The 24,640-nt window shown below is 43.1% G+C and overlaps 1 protein-coding gene across 5 annotated transcripts in view; it reads left to right on the plus strand.

Moving 5' to 3' along the window:
- The window catches only part of ARHGAP21 (Rho GTPase activating protein 21), a 102,584-nt gene that overhangs the window by 44,910 nt on the left and 33,034 nt on the right, over positions 1 to 24,640 (plus strand). For all 5 annotated transcript variants that reach the window (XM_072154131.1, XM_072154127.1, XM_072154128.1 and 2 more), the window contains exons 3-6: positions 2,043 to 2,067; positions 8,946 to 9,038; positions 10,230 to 10,308; positions 12,088 to 12,142. In XM_072154131.1, coding sequence (XP_072010232.1) covers positions 2,043 to 2,067; positions 8,946 to 9,038; positions 10,230 to 10,308; positions 12,088 to 12,142 — 252 coding nt within the window. The remainder of the gene's footprint in view (positions 1 to 2,042; positions 2,068 to 8,945; positions 9,039 to 10,229; positions 10,309 to 12,087; positions 12,143 to 24,640) is intronic.

Genomic DNA, 24,640 nt, shown 5'->3' on the forward strand with positions numbered 1-24,640 from the left:
TAATTAGTCAGGTGTTTGTGGATCTTTGCGTGACACTGGAGCATGCCTTCTTGGTTCTTTGTGCCAGAGGTTGTCTGAACTCTTGACTGTACCACTTCCCTCTGCTCCGGCGCTGCATCCTGCGGCAGGAAAGCCTCGTATTGTACTGTAGATAGAGATTTATCGGAGATACACGTGCGTTCCAACATCTAGCGGATCCCGTTCCTGACTGTTTATACACCCGTCTTACAAGTGATAATCCCTTCCTGTTTGGTACTTGACCGGCCTGCCAGAGATTTTATTTTTTTACATTTTTCCTTTGCCTTCTGCGGATTCCTTTGAGTCAGCTGCTGTGTTTTTGGTGTCATTGCTTAAGAACTCTGAAAAGCTCCTTATGTTTATTTTCCACATGACATGAGACTTGAGCAGTAAAAACAAGAGCGCCTGCCAGACAGATCCTCCCCTCCGTGTCAAAGGCATCTGTTCAAGAGTTTTAGGATGTTTTTGGATGTGAATGTCACAATGTACTCTGGATATGGGGTCATTTCAAAATCCATCATGATAAACCAGGGACACTTACTCATAAATCCAGGCACCGTAACACTGGTAATCTTCTTATTTGTTATCCATGGCCTCTTTTCTTCTAAAAGCATGTTTTAAAATTATGCTAATGAGCCAGAAGAACTCTGCTGTGGCTTCAACTAGTGATTGGTTGTTCATAAACTCTTAGAGGTAGCTCTTTGTGAATGACTGGAGCCGATTCTCCTTAGTGAGTTGATGGCTTACTTAACCCGCCCCTAACAGACTCACCACCCCCCTTTAAACTATTAAAAGTGGAGTGGTATGGGGTTATTGACTGACCGTAAATATGTCCCCCACAGACGAGCACTCGCCCCCTTCTTCCCTCCACAGCGGGCACACATTGGTGTGAATGTAGCCAAAGTGAGCGGAGCCTAATGAGCCAGCTCGCTAAGAAGAACCCTAATTTCCATCACTAGCTTCAACATCTGTTATACTGTCTAACCCTCCCCACCTTGGCACTTCCCACTCTGATTACATCTTACAGCATAAGGGGGAAGTGTTCCTGCAAGGTGGGGCTCTGATAACACCCCCAACACAGCCATTATGGCTCATTAGCATAATTTTAAAAGTTGATTATAGAAGGATGAACAACAAATATAAGATGATTAACACTGTTGAGGTTCCTGGATCTATGAGTAAGTGTCCCAGGTTTATCATGATGGATTTTGATGGCAGATTTCCTTTTAAGTTGGGATGTGAAGGATTTTAAAGAAGCTGAAGGCACCGGCGCCTCAGCTTTACACAGGCTGTATCTGGTACTGCTACTCTATTACCTTGAAAAATAAGCCGCAATATCAAAAAACGCACTGGTCCTGGTGAATCTTGTGTATGCAAAGATTTAGGTGCAATTTGACACTGTATGTTTGATTTAATTTGGGTAATTGTCTGGGTAATTCGGCTTTCGTGCGTCCTTTTGCGAAGAATCCCTGTGTATGATGAAGTTGTAACTATATTGAAGGTGTATTAAGCATCTTTGTATTCCTGTCATGTGTTGCCACACAAACTTTTGAATAGTGCATTATCTCTTGTGAAAGTAAAGGACACGTTGATATCCAACATGCCTGATCCTTCTTTCCCCTTGGTATCTGTAATTGGGACACTCCCATACACATCAAAAGATAAATGTCCATTGGAGTCCCCCCAATGTATGTATATATGGGGCCGGAAAAAAAAACACAATGGGGATAAGATTTTATGACTATATAGTGATTTAGAAAAGGAAATTGCATTGAATCAATCATGTACTGGGCCAAACAATACATTTATGATCCGGTCTGTATTGTAGGTGCCTAAAATTCCATCACCTGTTCTGGATACAGTTTAGATGCAGACCGTGATGAAATGCTCACGGACCCTTTACATTGTATTGGCTTTGTTGGGTGCAGTTGATGAATGTGGCGCTGCTGCTGGTTTGTTGTTTAGAACTGTGGATTTATTGGTTTTAGACTTATACTGATTATTTTTCATCTTATGTCTTACAGGATGAAGAGAATGGAAGCCGCGGAGGTGAGACTTTTACTCCAGATTTGTGAGCATGTACAATGAATAATCACGTAGAAGAGGGTCCACAGCGGAGAAACCTTTTTTGTATGGCTAGCCCCCGTCCTCCCCAAACTATGAAGGAAGAAAATAAACATTTAGTAAATTGGTATTTTTGACTGTTCTGATCCTCTGTTACATTGTTGCCTTCAGAATTCTTTAGTTTCTTTCCTGGGATGCAGAGAAACCAGATTGGGCACACTGTAAACTAGTATGTCTGATCATCCTTAGGTTCACTGACATCTATTACTTGTGGTAGTGATGGAAGAAAATCTATTTTGTGCATGCTGCGGTTGGTCCCCCCCCCCCCCCCCGACAGGGAAAGACACTGGCGGAGACTTGCAGGGCACTTCTTATGCATCCACATTAAGGCAACCTTAGTAAATTTTTAAAGGGATATTGAAATTATTTTGCATTGGTTATTTTGTTATTGGTTTGTGAGCAATATCCAATCAATGGGTGTTTTGACACCGGTCTCTGGTCAGCTGCTGGACAAAGCCATAGCGATCCAACAAGTGCTCTAGTCCATTAGTAGCTCCGATCGATATTGGAGCTCATCTCATGCTCTTGAATCGGACTTGAAGGAAACCTACCATGATGATTCTACTATTAGAAGTAGATCTGATGGTAGTTGCCTCCTGCCTGCTTCAGCCACCTCCCTCAGGAATTCTCTTCAGTGAGGGGGAAGAGCTGGGGGCGAGAAGGATATGAATATGGCGAACACAGATCAGAAGAAAGATGACAATTCTTACCCACATAGGTTCATTTGCATAGATGGGGAGCCAACTTTCTAAATGTGGAACCTGGGGAGGACCAATATGAGCTCTCGTTTGGATATGCAGGGCCTATTATATTCTTAATCCCCATCCCTTTAAATAGCTGTTTGACTGTAGGCACAGATGTGTTTACCAAAACTCTAGTTTCCCACTCATTTCCCCATTGATGGAGTGTCTGGGTCCGTCGCCGATGGGGAAGGCGCAGACAGCTATGACTGATATGTGAGGCCGCTGACAGCTCCTGTTTGTATAGGATCTTTACTGAAGAGGTTTTTGGCTCGGGAAGCCTCTTCCAGTGTCCATCTTTTGTTCTTTCCTGTCCTCTTAGGGAGGTTATGTTTATAGAAGGAAAATCCCACTTAAAGGTCTGAAAGCATCTGCCATTTATGTGAATTCCTTCAAGTGCGTCGGGACCTTGACGACACAGTGTTTGTTTTTTTTCGTCAGTTACCATATTAGGAGGACATGACAATGGAGGACGTCCACATTCCTTGTCCACGTGGGGTTATCATTCCTCTATTACATGCTGTGAATGGTGGCCATTGTGGAGCAGGTGCTTCATACATGGAGGGGGAGCACTCGGGTACCCATCTACCTAAATGGTTCCTACAGTTCTGGCTTCTTTTCTTCTGATGCCTTTAAAATAATCAGAGGGTAAACGTTATTAGATTTTACCCTATTAATCGAGCACCCCCACTGGCAGGAAGGAAATGTCTGTTCTAGAATTCCTTTTTTTTTTAATGAAATCTTTTCTCTCTTTTCCCGAGTGGCTGCAAGGGAAGAATCAACTCAAACACCTCGATCTCAAATTATACCATACTTAGAAACCTGGTGTCCTATTGAAGATACAAATCTTATCTTTCAATGCCCACCAGGCTTGTGGTTCTGTGAGCTACATAATTAATGGGGTTAACTGCAGCTCGCCTTTTTAGGTCTTTGGGTGCTGTAGCACAGAGAACAACAATGTCGACGGCACCAGTCATCAGTTTGTAGGTGCTATATAACCGAAGAAAACGTCTGTGACACTCCCTGATCCCCCTCCCCCTGCAGCCTCTTAATTTGACTCCTGTGACTCCTCCCAGGAAAAATATGACTCCTCTCTGCTCGTTTTCAGATGACTTTGGAGGAGATTTGGTATAGGCAAATGGTGGAGATTTTTAATGCCCTTCCTGGGGGTAGGGTGTGTATGTGTGCGCTGATTTTAATAGGGTAAAATGTGGTGGGTCTTTGAAAACATTAGGCTCTCACACTGACCTCTAGGCCTGGTAATAGTTGGACACCTAAAGTTCTGTTCACAATACTATATTCCAGTTGCGTTTCTGTCATGTCATTCTCCTCCATCAGGATTACCGGGGACGGATAACACCTCTACAACGTCCAGATGAAGTCTCCTGACTGCCGTACAGCGAGATGCATGTGTCTCCTAATCGTATACAGAATATGTAGCTCTTACCAATTTACAGTGGAGTCAACTGTTCCTAGTGGCAGGGCTGTGTAACTGCAGCTGCACTCACTCCACCAAAGTTGTCTTTCCTCAAACCACCCTCACTCTGCATGTAAGCAAAGAGGGTGCAGTGCTCACATGGGTGTCCCCTGCAATTTTTTTTTTTGTGTGTGTGTGGGGGGGGCTCTGCTGCTTTGCTTACCTATATGTTACCCATACTCCAGAATGAGAAATCCCCCTTTAAAAATAATAATTCTTTTACAACATTTTGGATCATTTCGGTATCCTGATGCGGCTTGTGTAATCCTCTGCCCATGTGACACGGCCATTGTGTGCGCTCACATGTTAATCATTAATAGCCGCCCTTGTGCAGGGGATCGGTGCGGGACAGCTGCGTTCTTGTCTGTTTTTAGGATAACCCATTGCATTCTTTACATAATAAGATTAATAGAAGTTATTGGGTGATGAGTGACTGTAATACTTCCTTACGGTTGCTGTGGGTGAATATAGTGGGTGTCACTCTGGGTTTTGTAGGGGAATGGACGGCTCCTGTCATTGCCATAGTTGCTGCGTCCATACATTGTGTGTGACTGGGCTCAAGCTTTTCCCGGCCCATATAGATCTATTGTGTAATAACGGTGGTGGGCACCTGGCACTACGGTACCTAATCTGCCAGCACATCCACCTCCGGACTCTCACACTCAAAGGGGTTGTCCAGAAATAGAAAATCATGGTAGTTTATTTTTTCCAAAATACAATGCTCCACTTGTCCACAGGTTAAATCTGGTATTGCACTCCAACAAATGGAGATGAACTGCAATACCACACATAACCTGCAAACCAGTATGGCGCTAATTTGCAAGACCAAAACATTTTATAGTCTGGAAAAAAAATAAAAATTTGGCTGCCTTTTTATGTAGTTGCTCAAATTGGCTCTGTCCAAATTCTCTGCATCCATGAAAAGGGAAGAGCAGAGACTACTTTTGGACTCATGTTCTATATAATGCTGGTGTTCCAACCTACCCTTGGTGACCAAGGTTTGGGAAATTTAGATAAAAGGTGTTTATAGGGCTCCTCACCAGCAATCCATTGTAGACCCACAAAAATTCTAACGGCCTCTCCTTGACCTTGTAGTCGCTCACATTCTCATAACTTTTTTACATCTTCCCGTTTCTGGTATTTCAAATACTGTTAATGTTTATTGTTGGGAACGATGCGCCATCTAGTGGGCGTTTAGGCAAATGACAATATTGCATACTATAACCTACCGGGCGGCGCTATTTTTGTCTCCGGTATGAGGACTGACACGATTTGTAAGTTTTTAAAAAGTACAAAGAGCCCAAAGGACCCCAATATAAGTTGATGGGGGTCTGCAAAGCGCCCACATGCACACATTGCATTGGCCTACGAACGCTTTAGACTTGGCCTGTAGTGTAATAAGATATTACAGAGCAGTACATGACATTCCTGGTAATGGGGACCCTGAATGTCCGTCATGTTACCTATGTCAGGCATGCCGCGGATAAGAATAGTCAGACGTGTCAGGAATGTGGCGTGGCCAGAGAGCTGTTGCCTTTAAGATAATTGTGATATTTTAGAGTCAAGTTGTTAAGGGGGCGGTGGGACGTCACTTTGTAATATCCAGCAGTGGAATATTTCAGGGTTTAGTCACGTCACATACTCGGGATGTAGACATGCGCTATATTTTAGGTTTTTCCATATTGGGAAGAAGTATTTGCTGCCTGAATCCACGCTATCTTATCCCCTTCATTGTTTACCATGTGCCACACATACTATTGTGGCCATCCTTGGTACTGCAGCCTGTTCCTCTGTTATTCCTCTAGAATTTTTTTTTTAATTTAATCTTAGTGTAATGATTACCCATGTTACTACTATGGGCATATCAAACTGTTTGCACACGCACACACAACCTATGGCATCGGCTGTTGATTTATACGTCATTTTTAAGGAGGAATAACAGAGGAAATGCACAATGTTTAGTATGTTGGGAGTATTTACTTAAACTGGCCAAATCAGGAGAGAGGACAAGTGTAGAATACATGAAAGGAAATTGGAGGGGACCTGGTAAACGCATGATTGTTGTTGTTCTATCAAGAATCTAGCAGATAAAAGGGGGAATCTATCCCCATTATCTGGAAAATGTGTTCCCCGAGTGACCCGAATTGGTGTAAATAATGGCATCCCATTAGTGATGAGTAATAAGCGGAGGACAGGTGCACCTTCAAAGGAGACCCCTAGACCTGAGCTGGGAAGTACACCCTGCTGGACCCATACTTTTACAGTCTCCCCCTTGACCTAATGTCTTTTGGACTCTGTACCAATCTAAATGACTAAGGAATCCATTGAAATCTGATCCGGAGTTAGCCGGGTTTGTCCATCGGAGCATACGAATCAACGCTGCGTTGAAAATTACAGATGAGAACATGGGAATGGGTAAAGAATACTGAGCGTTTTTTAAGAAATAATTGACCCTTGCCCATAGGTCAACTGACTCTTGATACAGTAGTTAACCCCAAATTATTTCCCATTAAACTCTAAGTATCTGCTTTGTGCCTGCCAACTCCTGCTCTGACCCCAGGAAACCCCTAAGAGGATTGACCTTGGATATATTTAAAAAGTTAACTATTCATATTTTGACTCTCCACCTCTTCCACTGTCTCATGAGCTGCATGTAGCTTGGTAACACAGGCAGGTCCGATGGAAGGTACCGATATCATATCGGACCACGCTGGATCTTTTTCGTAGTACAGCAAGTTCCTAGGTTACCTGCAAGATAAGTTCTGTAGGTTTGTTCTTAAGTCGGAACTGGTATATTTTATAATTGTAACCCAAGCCCAAATTTTTTGGTCTCTGTGACAATAGGATTTTAGAATGTTGGGTTGTCATAAGAACCAGGATTAACAATAAATTTAAATTGCAGACACATTTGATAACTGTTACAGCTGATCATTGTAGCCCAAGAATAAAGTACAGTAAATTGCCAACATCCAGGGGTCTGTTTGTAACTAGAGGTAGTCTGTAAGTTGGGTGTTCTTAATTAGGGGACCGTCTGTATTTTTGGATGGTTGATTTTTAAAAAATCATATGAAAACATATGCTTCAAGTTATTAGAAAATGTCACCAGCTGCGTATGGTTCAGAAGACCATTCAATTTATTCAGAAAATTAAGTGGTGAGCTCTGTGTCCCCACGGTAACAGACAACAAATCAACCCTGTGTTGTCTGATCCTATAATCTTGTATAAAATGTCCTCTATTCCTTTTCAAATAGGGTTTTTCAGGCTGAAAACCAGATGTGTGTGTTTTCCCCTTGTATCTGTTCTTATATGAACAGTGACAGTCGAAAATCGGGGAAAGTCGAGGAGCATACACTCAGCGGAGGCCGGGAATGGATGCAATATGTTGTATCTGTCACTCCGTAGACTAAAGTGCTTTTCAGGATGGAGAAAGATGTAGCTTGCCTTTTCCATTCTGTGTTTCCCCACAGGATACAATGTATACTGCGCAGATGGAGGCAACAAGGATGCCCCCGCCTGCCAGTGTTTATGATGTGAGCTTTACTGGTGTATACAAAAAAAAAAAAACCCCGATTTTGAATGTAGGCTTACAGCAGATGGTCCTTACGTTATGATGGGAGAAAAGTTGCATAGACTCCTTTTGGCCAATGAGGAGTAGTGAGTGATTTACTTATTCTATCCTGTTTCTAAACTGCGGAGAACAGATGTGAGGGTATTGGACCCCCACCAATCTAATTTAAGGGTTAGGATAGGGCCTAACTTGCTCATCAGTGGGGGTATTTTTTATGATCACATAGATCACAATAATGGGGGGGGGGGGGGTCTGAAGGGATCCAAGGTAACTCCGTCACTCCCTGAGATAAATGGAGCAGACGGCAGCCCATGTCCGTTCTGCTCCATTCTCTGTGGGGCTGACAGAGATGGCTGTGGATAGGGCCTAACTTGTTTGGTTGGAAAACCCCTTTAAGAATTTCGTATCTATGGGCTATAGTCCAGAAATTTGCAAAGCATAGTCAACAGACAAGGCAAACTGACTGCATGTCCGGACTACACAGGGTTGAATTGTAGTCTGTTACCGTGGCGATACATCCGTTTGTATTTGAGATGTAGACACAATTGTACTAGAAGGAGTTAAGTCTCTCCCTAATGTGTGAATACCATACCATAGTCCATAATATTTGGCGCCGGGTACAGTTATAACATTGCTATAATTTTCTAAAATTAATGTTCCTGATTTGTATTCATATTTTCTGTTCCCCATTTGCAGAAGCAAATATTCTTCCCTTATGATTGCTGATTGATGTTATTCAGGTCGATCAGAGCTCGTTATTACTTTAATTTTCACAAATCAATGACTGTGAGTTGGATGAATGGATAATCGTTAGCTGGTCTCCCCCTCGGTGTATACAGGGAGAAGCGCTGCAGGATTTATATACTACAGTCCTCACCGCTCCACATCCACCTTGTTCTGCTGTTTGGCTGTGTCCATGTTAAAGAGCCCTCATTATAATAGATCAGATCCAGGGCCATGTGATGTGTGCACAAACATCGGATCTGATTTATTTACCATATGTTCTCTTATTCCATAGGAAGACCAAGGAATCGGCTAGAGCCAATGGACACCATATTTGTGAAGCAAGTTAAGGAAGGCGGCCCAGCACACGGGGCCGGGCTATGTACAGGTATATACATGTATAGAGGATCTGCTAGTATAATCTAGATGTATATCAAATTACGTATTTGTATATAATACAGGCAGTCCCCGGGTTACGTACAGGATAGGTTCTGTAGGTTTGTACTTAAGTTGAATTATGTATGTAAGTCGGAACTGTATATTTTATAATTGTAGGTCCAGACAAATTTTTTTGGTCTCTGTGACAATTGGATTTTAAAAATGTTGGATTGTCATAAGAACCAGGATTAACAATCAAGCTTAAAGGGAACCTACCACCACAAATCTACCTATAAAGGTAGATCGGGTGGTAGGTGCATCAATGGGACGTGAGGATAGCCCTTTTAAGGGCTAATCCTCACGTCCCTGCACTTTTTTGTTAACTTTTTATTAGACATATATTCAAATTTACTTATGCGGCTACTGGGGCGTGGAGTAGCCACATCGGAGGTTACGCGGGGCGGCTACTCCAAGCCCCGGTAGCCTTGTTTCTCCTCCTACTCACCCATCTTCGGCGCGTAGCTGCGTGCCCTCGTCCGGCGATCCTGCCATCTGCGCATGCGCAGAAGAGCAGGCCCGCGCCTGTTTCGGAGCAGTGACCGCGCAGGCCCCAAAAAAGTGTGGGGACGTGAGGATTAGCCCTTAAAAGGGCTATCCTCGCGTCCCATTAATCCACCTATCACCCAATCTACCTTTTATAGGTAGACTTGTGGTGGTAGGTTCCCTTTAACTGCAGACACCTTTAATAACTGTTATAGCTGATTATGCCAGCCTAGAATTAAAGTACAGTAATTTACCAATATCCTGAGGACTGTTTGTAACTAGGGGTCGTCTGTAAGTCGGGTGTTCTTAAGTAGGGGACACTGTGGGGCAGATTTATCAAGCAGTCTGAAAGTCAGAATATTTCCAATTGCCCATGGCAACCAATCACAGCTCCCCTTTAAAATATTCATGAGCACTGGTGAAATGAAAGCTGAGCTGTGATTGGTTGCCATGGGCAACTGGAAATATTCTGACTTTCAGACTGCTTGATAAATCTGTGTGTGTGTGTGTGTGTGTGTGTGTGTGATGCATGCATTCATTCATTGTATGGATGTGTGTTCTACATAGGGCATTTTACATTTATATTATGTGTGTTATTTATAATTGCTCTTATCCCTCTATATTAGAGCTGAATAGAAATATATTTTTTTTCTTCCAGGGGATCGAATCATCAAGGTGAACGGGGAGAGTGTTATTGGGAAGACTTATTCTCAAGTCATTGCTTTAATTCAGAACAGGTAAGTTACATAAATATTCTTGTGTCTCGTCTCCTGATATGTCTGGACTAATAGATTCTTGAATCCCCTTTGGGTTAACAATATAGAACTGAATTCTATTATATGTGTTATTCCTACAGTGACCACTAGGTGTTGTCATGTCATTTCCTTTTTATTATGTCCTTTCACACAACTTACCGACCTTCCGTTTTTCGTGTCAGTGACTCTCTCCTAAAACGAAGAGTGTAATGGAAAGCCCCCATGCAAATGTGAACAGTGTCTAACAAGCTCAGTTCAGATTTGCCTCATGGCTTGGGTAACAGAACCCGGATCGGTCAACGTTGATTATGGGAAATTTCCTGCGGTGTAGAGACTGGTGCTGAAAGTTAAAGGAAATCTACCGTCAAATAAGGCCTGAGAAATAAGGGACACTTGCCTATAGATCCAGGGACTGTGACTGCGGTAATCTTCTAAAAATCAACATTTAAAATTGTGCTTATGAGCCAGAATGAGGGCAGAACGATGGCTGAGTGGGTAGAACTTCTGCCTTGCAGTGCTGCGGTCCTGGGTTCTAATCCCTCCCAGGTAAACATCTGCAAAGAGTTTGTTTGTTCTCTCCGTGTTTGCGTGGGTTTCCTCCGGGTCCTCCGGTTTCCTCCCACACACCAAAACATATTGTTAGGTTGTTTAGATTGTGATCCCCATTGGGGGCAGGGACCAAATTGTTATGCTTTGTGAAGCGTTGCGTAATCTGCGTGTGCTATATAAATAAAGGAATTATTATTATAATTATTAATAATAATATTATTATGGCTCTTGGCGACATTACCAGTCCCCCTCCATGCTGTAGCTTTACAGTCTGTTACACTGTGCAGGAGCATTTCCCTCTCCCACTCTGTGCTGAAATTTCCTCTACTGCTTGCAGAGGGAGGGAGAAAGTGCTGAGGGAGCAGGGGAGAGGGAAAGAGGATGGGCCAGCTTGTGAAGCTACAGCACTGAGGAGCTCTAGTAACGCCACCCAGAGCCATTGTGGGTCTTAAGCATAATTTTAAAAGGAAGGAGGCCATGGATAACAAATCTAAAAAGATCATAATAGTCACTTACTGGGTCTGTGAGTAAGTGTTCCTATTTTGCTGGATTTTGATGGCAGATTTACATTTAAAGGACATCTACCACCAGGATGAAAGACTGTACGCAAATGAGCCTGAGGGGCTCCATTAACACCTATGGAGCTTGGAGCCCCTCGGGCTCTTTTGCATTCAGTCCTTTATCCTGGTGGCAGATGCCCTTTAAGTGCAGCCTGGGTAAAATTTAGGAGGGCATCGGAGCAGGATTGGTGGATGTGTGTATAAGGTCTTTTTAACTTGAAACCCCCTTCAAATTATCTTAAAGGGCTCCCCCAGGGAATAAGCAAGTTGGTAAATCCTTTTTATATTCCCTGGATAAACCCCTTTTAACAGGTCCGGTTTGGTCATATCTGGTATCTTGAGAAAGGGCAATAGATCTGTTTTTGGCGATGGAACAATTGGTTTTTCCCCCATGTTTTATGTGAAGGATGTTACCCTTATATCTACAATCTGCTGCTGTACATACAAGAGGCAGCGCTGGATATAGCACCGGCCTTGTTTTTCCTATGACATACCAAGGAGGTCTCCAATGGAACAAATGCCTTCCCTTTTAGATTTTGGTGATTGGTTAAGTCAACAGAATGTGTAGAATGTTGTGGATGTTGTATCACCTATCGGATATAAGACAGTTTGTATAATTCTAACCAGAACCTTCCATGTCCTTTTATTGCAGTGATACCACCTTAGAACTAAGTGTCATGCCAAAAGACGAGGACATCCTCCAGCTGGTAAGTATCTCCCAGCAAGGTGTTGTCCTTCCTATCATCTCACCCGCTGTGATGTGCTCTGTACGTGAGGTTATTATAGAGCACATTCCCTTTATAAAGTATCTGTTCCTCTTTTTATCGGCCTGGCACAAGAGAAGTGGGAAATGCTCTTTATAGGGATTTTTACCTCCATTTCTGACTATGCAAAAGTGCAGACAGTGTTCGATATCAGACCTAGAGAAATGTTATAACCCATACAGTGCATGTTATTAGCAGCAGGACTGTGAAAAATGCATTAATAGTCCAGTATTGTAGATCCGAGAGCATCAGGTGGTGTCCTCACTTGGGTCTTTGCATTGAGCTACTTCTCAGACCCTCCCTTCTGCGGCTGCTGTAGTATTTAACCAAAAGCCTACTCTGATAAAATGGGCGCTGAGAAGCCATTAAATGCAGGGGGCAAAGGGCACAGCAGTGTGAGCACTCGCTTTCAGTGTACTTTGAAAACTGGATTTTTATTTTAGTTCATCCAGGTACACTGCTGTGCTTTTTTTGTGTTGGCTTCTGGTTAAATACTACAGCATAGCTCAATGCAAACCTAAGAGCACAGCAGTGTGAGGACACCTCTCTGTGATCTCAGGGTAACAGTCCTGTAATATAAATGCATTTTCACAGTGCTGCTGCTACTGGTATCACACACGGGTATGGTTACACAGCTTTTTGGGGTGTTGGCTGACACTGTCTGAAGCATTGTATGGGTAGATTTGCAGACTGATTCTCTTAAATGGCAAAGCCACATTCAACCAGCTGTGGCGCTGTTTCTCAAAGAAAATCATCATTTTATTTTGGTGCTGTGAAAACTTTTTGCATCTTGGCTCAGTCGGCTGTGTGAGTCACGGGTCAGTATGGATTATATATGTGTAAATGCTGCCTATAGCTTGTGGGAGCAATACACATGCCAATAAATTATGGTGTGTGTGGAGATGGGAAACCTGATGAAATAGATTTAATTGTTGGGTTTTTGCCTCTTGTTGTTGGGTTGAGCAATGAATGCGAGCGAGGGAGCTTATTAGGATTATGTCGGACTAACCGGGTCATCTGCTTCTTTCTCCTTTTACGTGTGTATATATTTATTGCAGCAGTCGTTATATTGTGTATTTGATGCTTGACAAACCCCTTTAAATCTGCAAAAGCTGGCCAATGTGGATTTTAAGGCCGTGTGTGTGCACTACTATTTGGGAATGGGAAGATTTTTGGAATATTCTCTTGCAGAAACAGTAATTTGTACAGTTGGTTGGACTCTGTTTAACGGTGTTTTCCCATTTCAACAAATAATGCATATTGTTTGAAGGATGAGAAGTTATACAAGCTTCCAATATACTTTCTGTATCAGTTCTTCCTAGTTTTCTAGATCTCTGCTTGCTGTCATTCTTTAGGAAGCTTCATTGTTTACTTCCTGGGGAAAGAACTCTGTTTCTGTTCATGTGATGTCACACAGGTCGTTATATCCCCGTTCATGTGATGTCACACAGGTGCACGGCTCGTTATAGCCCTAGTCATGTGATGTGACACAGGGTCTAACTTATTTGGTGGTAAAACCCTTTTAAGGGGTTAAGGGTTGTACCAAGTTTGATTGTTACCCCATATATCCCTGTAATGGGGGATAACATTATGATCAGTAGGATTGGGACCCATGTATCGCTAGAATAGGGTCTTGTTATCGCTCATAGATGGATGAGGGTTGCACATGCCTCCTGCTGCTCCTCTCTGTACTATGGCGGTGTCTGAAGTTGCCAGGCACAGCGCTCGGGTTTCTCCACCACGTTCATTGATGGTGATACCAGGGGGATCTGTCACTACCTTAGCGTTGTATATTGCAGCAGGACTCGTGCTTAGATGTTGGACCTTCAGCCATCAGACTGTTAGAGAAATAGAGGATAATAATCAAACTTGCACAAGCCTTTTAATGACACACCCTATGGACTATTAGTATTAATCTAATGCTTTCAATACTGCGGGGCCCAAGAAACACAGATTTATTAGGCCGTGTTCACATGCAGCAGATTATTTTGTAAAGCTTTCCTTACAGGGCCCATTCATATGTATAACGTGTATGGGTGTTCAGCAATGTTTCGATGTGTCTAGATGTCAATGACCCCGCACCCACCATCCCAGTGTTGGCGCGCAGTCAGAGATCCGTTATTGATTTGGGATTACGCCGGAGCTGGGATAATCTCCTAGTAGAAGGTGAAGCCGCTGAGAATGATCTATTTTCTTTTTCCTGTGAGGATCTGCGGTAAAATCTGGATGTGCGGCGGAGTACGTGTTCTGTCAGTCGGACGCCTGGTCGCCATGGTTACACGCAGCCTCATCCTCTCGTTGCTTAATTACAGACTTGTGCTATATGTTTTGTACATCAACTTATACAACGCCAAGCCGGCTGCCTGCCCGTGCCTCCAGCTGCGCTGTCACCGCTCCGCCATGGTTACCCCGGACGTATTTATAGCTTACAGTCGCAGAATAGTTTTTTCATTTTTTTTTTTTTTTTTTTTTTCATTTTATCACCTGGACCTCTGTTTTTACATAAACGCGGGTTACTACATATCCATAGGTTCTCGGGTAGGGATAGGTGCAGAGATGTCACTTAGGACTTCGTTTTCAAGATGAATTCAGCACAATATAAATGACTCTTCATATACAGGATATAACATAGGTGTCATACCCAAAGGGTTTTGCACTGGGGGGGTCTGACTGCCAGCGATTGTGAGAGTAGAGGCCCTCGGGGTTCATCACCCACACCCGCCCTATAATTACGCGTGGGCCTCATTGATGATCTATGTGATGAAAAAGCTTTAAAAATTATGCAAATTAATCGGCGGGGCTCCAGGCTCCATTAACACCTATGGAGCCTGTAGCCCCTCGGGCTCATTTGCATAATTTTAAAAGCCTTAAAAAAAAAAAGGGACATGAGAAGCCAAAATAAGAGCAGATCCTGCCAGAGGGGGCACACATACCAGTACAGGCAGTCCCCGGGTTACATACAAGATAGGGTCCGGAGGTTTGTTCTTAAGCTGAATTTGTATGTAAGTCGAAACTGTATATTTTATAATTGAAGTTCTAGACAAATTTTTTTCTTTTGTCCCAGTGACAATTGGAGTTTCAAAATTTTTGCTGTAATTGGACCAAGGATTATCAATAAAGCTTCATTACAGACACCTTACAGCTGATCATTGCAGCCTGAGACTATAGTATCATCCAGAGAGCTTCACCAGAGGGCACAGTGGGCAGAGGGGTCCGTCTGTCCTTAAGTAGGGGGACCGCCTGTATCTCAGTGCTTGGTTTACAATCCTTCATCCTGGTGGTTTATGTCTTTTAAGGGGACAATAGAAAAAAGTCTTGGTCTGCACACATTCATCCGTGTGCTATCCGTTTTTTTTTAAACTGATGTAACACTGACACGTTGATATCAGTAGGCCCTTGTACATGAGGGTGCTTTTCATGGGTCCACGAGGAGGTTGTAGGTCGTATTTCTACGTTTTGCAGACGTTTCTATGAGCACCCCCCGAAAATATCAACGCCACATAAATGTGGTCCGTATTTGCAGATCTGGTTTGTAGGTAACGTGACGAGCTACTGACATCATTTGCCGGTCGGACCGTTTTTTTTTCCGGATGTACTACTCCACAATGGATTATACACTGATAACCTATTGCCTGGGAAAACGGACAAGGGATCAGTAGCTTTTGGCCATGGTTCAGGGTCTTTTCACGTGGAGAGAACCTTAAATACCTTTTTTTTTTTTTTTTTTTAATATTTATTATTATTTGAAGCGTAAAGCTGCCGGGCATGACATATGTGACATAGCAGATCAGACTTTCACTTTACTATTATTACACGCACACGCCCCACATACCTCGTACGCGTTCACACACTGATAGAAATCGCTATCCTGGTGGAAGGCATGCGCGCCTATGATGGGGTTTTTAGATTTTTCTTGAATAATTTTATTACCCGTCGGGGTGAACAGGCACAGCTAGGTATAGGGGGTCCTTCTATCGTGTTACCTTTGCTTGGTTAAAGGGACATCCCATCATCCATAGTGATGGTGTATTTCTAGGATATGTTATGTGGGTTGCCACCTTTTGCAACTCAAAAATATTGGGTCTACGGGGAAGCCCTAAGGGGTTACACCATCTAATACTGAAAAGTCTTCACCGCTGAGAGATTGTCGGCCTAAGACGTCTCCTAACTAAATGGATCCTCGTCAGAGCGGACACCAGAAACGTCTTCATTAATAAGGAATGAGTCCATTTCTTACAATCTTTCCGCTCGGAACGCACATCCCGGGTACTTAATGCTCTGCAAATTGTTTTCTGCGGAAACAGCGAAGAAACTTGTCGTCTCATATATTTTTTAAGGCGCTTGTGGGTTCGCTATGTAACACGTTATCGTAGACCCGGAGTCTGCTCGGTCCAGGTACGACCATTAGGTTCTATTTATTCTAAAACTGTATCAATTATAGTAAGATTTTACTCCATTTATAAGTTATACAGTAAAATCTCTGCACTCGGACCTGCATTCACTCCGGGTTCATGATTAAACGCCAAACCTTAAACACTATATACACTGGAGTGAACTTGGAGACCTCCACTTTACTTTAGGGTATGTGATGTGGTCCTGTAGTCTGTATTTCTATGTGTTTAAGGGAACCCGTCACCAGATTTTACCCCCTAAAGCTTCCAGCCCCCTCAGGGAGGGTACGAAATGCACTTTCTAGAGCTCCTCCTCTAGGTGAACTGTTTACCTATTTAAGCAAATTCCACCATATTCAAGTGCAAATGAGCTGAGATGAGTCAAGTCTAGAGGCTGCAGGGGGAAGAGTCACTTCTGAGATGGCCACATTTCTGTTGTGTATTATTTTTGTACCTGGATACAAGCTTTTGGTGTCATATTCATATTAAAGATCAAAATCTCATCTTTCAGATCCCATCAGTCTTATGGTTCTGTGATCTAAAGATCCGGAGATAATTGCAGGTAAAGACGTGGTTTGAAAAGCAAGCTGCATGTAGAAATCCAATCCTGACCTTTTGTTTAGTTGTCTGTATCTCCGGCTCTGTAGATCACTGAACCACAAGCCTGATTGCAGTGTAAAAGGTGAGATTCTTATCTTTAATATGACACCATGTTTCCAGGTACTAGAGAACTGAAGATGGAGGCATCTGGAGTAATGTTCACCCTTCAGTCTCTAATCTTGACTCATCTCTGGTAAAATATGACTCTTCTCTGCTCATTTGCTTATGCCTTTGGAGAGTATTTTTTTATAGGTAAATGAGGGGAGATTTCACATTAAAAAGGGAATTCTATATAGAACATTTCATACCCTACCTGAGGAAGCTAATAGTTAAAAAGAAATTCTACCATCAAAATTAAACCTGGCTGTCAACCTGTCTCCCCCTCTGCTCCTTCAGCATATTAACCCCACACAAGCCCCTCTCACAGTGGTAGGGGGAAAATTATTCTGGACAGTGTAGCAGCCTGTGAAACTACAGCACAGAGGGGCTCTGGTAACCCCTCTGGAACATTAGCATAATTTTAAACTAATTTTAGAATGGAGGCTGTGACTAACCACAGTAACTGCCTGGATCTGAGTACCGGTAAGTGTCCCTGGTGTATCATGATTGAGTTTGAGTAGAATTCCTATTAGTGGGGTTAAATCTGATGACAGGTTCCCTTTTAATTGGTCTCCTCCAGACCTCTGGCAATATGTTGATATTTCTGGTGACCTCTTTCATTTTTAACTTGACATTTATGGAAATGTAAAATTTAGTTTGCAAGTGTGGTTTAATCAGATGTGAGATTCTTTGTTGTTTTTTTTTTTCTTTTTTTAGAGCTTTTGAATGTCACTTCCTTCTGATACCTTTTTATAGAGAACAACAAATTGGTGACTTGTGTAGGTGGAATTTATGTAAAAACAGAAAAGTTATGGAGACCTATAAAGTAGGAATTGCTTGTAGTCACTATATCTTATTGCTGATCTTCCGGTTTGTTCAGCCTGACTGTTTCCACGCAGTTAGTAGTGACAGGTTAATCTACACTTATATTCGCACGTTTTAACAAAATATAATCCGATTCCTGGAAAATTGCTTTTTTTTTTCCCCCTCTACGCAACAGATGAGTCACTATCGGTGTAGAGCTTCCACAACCCCTAGGGCAGTGATGGCGAACCTTTTAGAGACCGAGTGCCCAAACTGCAACCCAAAACCTAATTACTTATCGCAAAGTGCCAGTACGGCAATTTAACCTGAAAACTGACGGTTTAGTTTAGAATCAATAAAATGATACATTCCCGATCAGAGGTAGCTTTCCTCCCATTGCGTTTTATTCACATTTCAAAACTCCTATACTTGTTTCATTCGTGTGACATTGAGGAAGAGGCAGCAGTCCTATACACACTGAAACGCCACTTTTACACCATTTTACATCATATAAAAGAGTAATAAAATAATAAGTTATCAAAAGGTCACACAGTCCTCAAAATAGTAGCAATGAAAACAACGGCTCATTAAGAAAAAAATCACACCTCCCCAGCTCCGTGCACTAAATTTATTAGCGTCACAAGATGGCGAAACTATTTTCTTTTTCGTACACTGTTTTAATTATTGAAAAAGTATTAAAACACAATAAAACCTACAAATCTGGTATCACTGTGATTGCATCAAACCAAAGAATAAAGGAGACAAATGATTTAGAGCGCACAGCGATAGTATTAAAATCTACAGCGTCCCAGTACACGACATGGAATAATAAATAACTGAGTTACGCAAAAAATAATCCCTCACACAGGTATATATATATATAAATGCACATATAAATATATAATATAACATGTATATAAATAAAAATACATATCTTACTTGCTCTTTGGTTGGTTGTCCAAGGTGGGCAAAAGTTCAGGTGTCTGGTGTTCCAGGGATGGGGGGGGGGGATTTTGGTAGGGTAGATGGGCAGAGGGTGGGCGGCCAGAGTTAGAGCTACTGGGGGGGGGGGGGGTAATGCAGCATCTGGAGATCTGGGCAGTGGGTTTATGAGGCATGAGTTCCAGGGGAGGGGTTGATGAGGGGTGCAGTGACCGGAGTTGGGGAGGGGGGGGGGTAGCAAGAGCGGCCGGAGTTCAATTGCAGTAGTGGGCGGAGAGTGGACAGAGTCTGGGCAGAGGGTCTAGCGGGCGAAGTACGGGCGGGGGTAGCGTTCGGAGCGGTCGGTAGCGTTGCGGTAGCGGGCGAGGTTTGGGCCGAGGTGGGGTTTGTGGTAGCGGGCAGAATTCCGCCGGGCAGTGGGATTTGCAGTAGTGGGCAGGGTGTTCTGGGAGTTTCCGCGGCTTGCGGGCGAAGTTTTAGGGGAGGGGCGGGAGCAGGCAGGAAACCCGCGTTCCTCCGGCTTCTTCTGTTCTGCACACAGTAAGGTGCCCAGCGCTGGCAGCATAATGACATCATTACGCTGCCAGCGCTGGGATGCTTACCGTCCTGTGCGCTGCAGTCATCAGTGTGACAGAGCAGGCAGTGTCAGCGCCCTGCTCTGTCATGGATTTTAGCAGTCTCGGAGCGCGGCTCCGATACTGCTTAAACCTGAGTTAAATTCAAAGGACCCGCGTGCCAGCACTGAGGGCTCTGCGTGCCCTCTCTGGCACGCGTGCCATAGGTTCGCCACCGCTGCCCTAGGGTGTGCAAAACTTGCATCGGACTTGTTACATCAGTCCCTGTCCCCATGGGGCTCACAATCTAATCAACCTACAGGTATGTTTTGGAGTGTGGGAGGAAAGCAGAGGACCCGGAGGAAACCCACGTAAACACAGAGAGAACATACAAACTCTTTGCAGATGTTAGTCGATTTCTATGGCGATCTATGACCATAAGGAGGTTTTAGATGGAACTCGCTGTTTGTCTGTGAATGATATGAGCTCAGGTAGTGCTGCCTTTTTCTCTAACACTTAGTGATTTGAGCACAGATAGTACTGCTTCCTTGTATTTAGTTGGAAATTGTTTAGTAACAGTGAAGGACGGGTAGTAATAGAACACGTTAATCCAGAAGGTGTTATAGAGGCTTCTATCTATTATTTGATGTCTCCGGGGGTCTGACTAAGAGCAGAGTTATTGTGTAGGGTGTCATGCTGTCTTCTCCCTAGGATTGGGGGGGGGGGGGGGTGCAACACTCATGCCCCAACCGATTACCAAGTGACTGTATAACCTGCTTGTGTAATACCTGTGGAAATTACTTTTGTAGAATCTCTTCTTGTGATTTCTACAGTAAAAAGGCTTAATCTTACATTATAGGTCTTGAGCAATTCACAAGGAAATTCCAGGAATTTTTCGGCATTGTACGTGTTGGGGGTCTAATGTGTTGCACAACGTGTACCTGTTTACCGACTCCCCTTTAAGATTCATTATCGGAACCTGCCTCATATATTAAAGTTGATACAAGGTGTACAATGAGATGGGCACAGATAGTACTGCATTCCTGTCTCCCCTTATCCAGGCAGACTTAGATGGTTCTGGTTATGCCTGTATATAATTGTATACAGTACCAATATGTCTTAGCCTTTCTTTACATTACAGTGCTGCCTACCTGTTTCATTTTATAGGCACAGATGGAACTGTTTCCTTGTTGAAAAGAATTGCAGTTGCAGGCTGTACTGCTCCTAGTCTCTCCCTAATGAAAATGTATGCACAGATATTACTACCTTCCCTAAATCGTTCGTCTATGTTGTGAAATTTTACTTTTATTACATTAAACTATAAGTAACCGAAGACCTACATAAAGGGAACTTACAGAACTTAAGTGATGTGCGCTCAGATAGTACTGCTTCCTTGTATTTCCTTTAAGATGATAGTACTCCTTCTCTTTGCTACCCTAGCTTTTCTATGAAGTGATTCAGCATTGGGTAGTATTGGTTCTGTGACTTGTCTCTAATAGAAATGCCTACCTGTCCTTCCCTCCAAAAGTATTGAGCACAGATAGTACTGTAATCCTATCTCATCTTCCATATTGTATTATCTTTTATTTGATGCAGATACAGGTAGTTCCTGTTACTCTAAACAATTGGACATACTGCCTTCCTTTAACTAAAAGTACCAGTTTTATCTTGTAAAGGATATAGGCACAGATAGGACTGCTTAATGGTCTCTTCTTGTGAAAAATGGAGGATGCAGGCTGTACTGCTCCTCTGTCTCCCATCATAGATGCTTTCTTCCAAAAACAGCGCCACTCCTGACCATGGGTAGTGTGTGGTATTGCAACTAAGCTCCATGCATTTTTATACAGCTGAGCTGCAATACCACACACAACCCATGGTCAGGAGTGGCGCTGTTTTTGAAATAAAGCAGCCATATTTTTCAACCTTGGGAGAACCCCTTCAAATAAGAAGGATCCAAAGTCCTATATTAAAGGGATTTGACTTGTTTCTTTCTAATTCGAGGCATTGGATAGCCTTAGATGGAAAGAGTTTAGTAGCTGACCCCTGTGGCTGGCATTGGGCACAATCCTGTTCCTATCAGTATAGTCTGGATTGGACTGTCTTCCCGGCTATGGTTACAGTGTGATGATTGTACAGGCAGCGCGGATCATTACTGTATGGATGAGGGAGAACACTAGTCTTGTGTTACAGACAATGGGGTGTATGTGTCCAGCCGCAGCCTGAAATAAAATGGCAGAAAATTTTCCTTTGACTGCCGTCTGATGGGGGGGGGAGAGTGGCTCTTATTTTAGTTTTCATCTTTGTAATGTATAGTGGAAGCTTAGAAGGGGGTCTCCTCGCTGATTCTTCAGTTTGCCTTGGGGGAACTCTAACCCCATTTGCTCTATGTCGTCTTGTAGCTGAGGGTTTGTTACAGTGTAAAGCTGTGTTTCTTCTCCGCTTGCGTTTTTCCTTACGTATTTCTCCTCTGCTCAAAGGGATGTCCCATGAACAATGTTGCTATCATGTAGAAGGATTTTCCTAGCTGAGGGGTTAGCTGTCTTATTCTCTGGTCATTCGGACCCCACACTGTAGTTGTTCAGCACTCCCTTTGAGACCTGTATTTGCCTTGGGGACATAAGTCAGAGGTAGAACCTGCATCTATGATCCGTGGCAAATCCTATCGATATGTCATAAATAGTTTAGATAGAGAAAACTCATTTAATAAAGGGAATCTGTCAGCAGTTTTCACTATCCAAAGCTGCAGCTAGTGTTCAGTATTGTTCCTGGAGATTGGGGGACATTTATTGCACATCAGCGCATTGTGCGACCGCATATGATATAAGCCCAGCCCTTCTCCGCACCAGATGTATCATGAGGCTCCAACCTCCCAATGTATCCGGCGGAGGCCTGCACTGACGTACGACCCCCGACAGGCCCTTCCTGGTGTAGAATTGCACTATAGCGTACAATGCTTGTGCAGGTATGCCCCACTTCATAACCGGCCGTATCCCATTATAACGATTTCAATCCCTCCTAAATCTCCCTTCATTGTGTTCTTTGGCATGCAGCAGGACTGTGAATTGGGGGCGTGTCCTCACACTGCTGTGCTCTGTGTTCTCTCCAATGGGCAGCTCCTACACTACATTCTTTGAGTAACATTTGTAGCAGGCCTCTGGGTGAATTCTACAGTAGTCACTTAGAGCAGGGGGGCGGGTCTATGGGGAAGCTCAGTGCAAAGATCACAGCAGTGTGAGGATATCTGCTATATATTGATGTAGACTGTAAACAGTAAACCAGAATTTTTTTTTTCTCCATATAGTTACATAACCTAAATTCCATTGCATAGAGAGAGAAATTATGGAATGTGTCAACACCTAAAAAATGCCTAGTGTGAACGGACGGACATCCACAGGCTATGGACAGTGAAGGACGGGAAATAATAGAACACGTTGGTCCAGCAGGCGTTATAGAGGCTTCTGTCTATTATTTGATGTCTCTGGGGGTCTGACTAAGAGCAGAGTTATTGTTTGAGGGGCACCCTAGCAATTGATGGAGGGTCTCGACTCATCAATTACTGTATATCCCGCTTGTGTAATACCTATGGAGATTACTTGTGTAGAGTCTTGTGATTTCTGCAGAAAAAGGCTTAAGCTTATATTATAAAATGTTGAGCAATTTGCAAGGAACTACCAGGGATTTCCCCTCATTGTACATGTTGGGGGGTCTCATGTGTTGCACAATATCAGTATCAGCTTATTAAAAATGTTAAAGAATTAAAAAGATATATATATATATATCCCAGTTGTGCTGGAAATGATCAGCCGCTTCCCTGGATATTCGAGGATTTCCAAGCACTGGCCTGGATTACTATACGATGATAATTAGATAAAGGCTAATAATCATTTCCTTTCAGTAAGTAATTCTCTGCCTGGCACCAACATGACCCACACGTTGTGCAAGTGGCCTGCACATTGCTCCATACGTGGGATCAATACTTTATAGGCAGGGCTATAACGAGACGCTAACATCCAGGGGTGACCACAGGTAGCCCCAGTATCTCATCCTGTGCTAAAGCTCTAGAGCTGAGATACCTGCTGGTGGATGGCAGGATTGTTACATTGGAGTAATAAGAGATAACAAAGAATCTTTACACTAAGAGTAACATTTAGTAACTGCTCAGTCGTCTGACCGACTGCAACAGATTTACCTTTGTGATTGATACAAGAAAAGCTAAACCATTACCCTCAAACTATAGCCAGGATTTGCACATTTTTATGTGTTGCTGCGCTCTTCCTGCTCTATAACAAACTTCCTTCAGGTATTGTACTATATGAAATCTGCCCAGCTCCTACTGCTCTATAACATGCTTCCAATATGTAAATTCTGCCTGCCGTTAGCAGTAGCACACTATGTATGGTCTGCTCAGCACCTCCTGCTCTATAACTCGCTGCCTGAAGTAAGGCTACTAGGTATATTCTACTTCAAATTCACTCTTAATGGCAGCACATTGGGCCTCTTGTATTGAAAGTACTGTAAGGAAAACTATCATAGTTGCTCATGGCAACCAATCAGAGAGCAGCATTAGTTTTATGAACTGCTGTGGAAAAATGATAGCTGAGCTCTGATTGGTTGCCATGGACAAATAGAACAGGTTGCTCCCTGAGACTTTTGCGAAATCTCCTCCAATATGTATATATTGCTCAGCTCCTTCTGCTCTATAACATGCTGCCTGCAGATAGGACACTATGTACAATCTGCTCAGCTCCTCCTGCTGTATAACATGCTGCCTGCAGATAGGACACTATGTACAATCTGCTCAGCTCCTCCTGCTCTATAACATACTGCAATAAAATACCCCTCCTGCAGCGGCCACTTCCATAGAAATGTGCAGCTTTCTCCAGGGATCACATTTGATCAGACGTGTCTATTGTATCCCTATAGACGGGGTGGTCCTCTTAGGATAGGCCCCTGTTAATTGGGGTCAGATATTGAGTCGTACTGGCTTACATCTTCCATTTCTATATAGATAGAATCTGTATGAACACTTGAGGGACTTCATAAACCTGTTA

The sequence above is a fragment of the Engystomops pustulosus genome, chromosome 5 (genome assembly GCF_040894005.1).
Source record: "Engystomops pustulosus chromosome 5, aEngPut4.maternal, whole genome shotgun sequence".
NCBI classification, from domain to species: domain Eukaryota; kingdom Metazoa; phylum Chordata; class Amphibia; order Anura; family Leptodactylidae; genus Engystomops; species Engystomops pustulosus.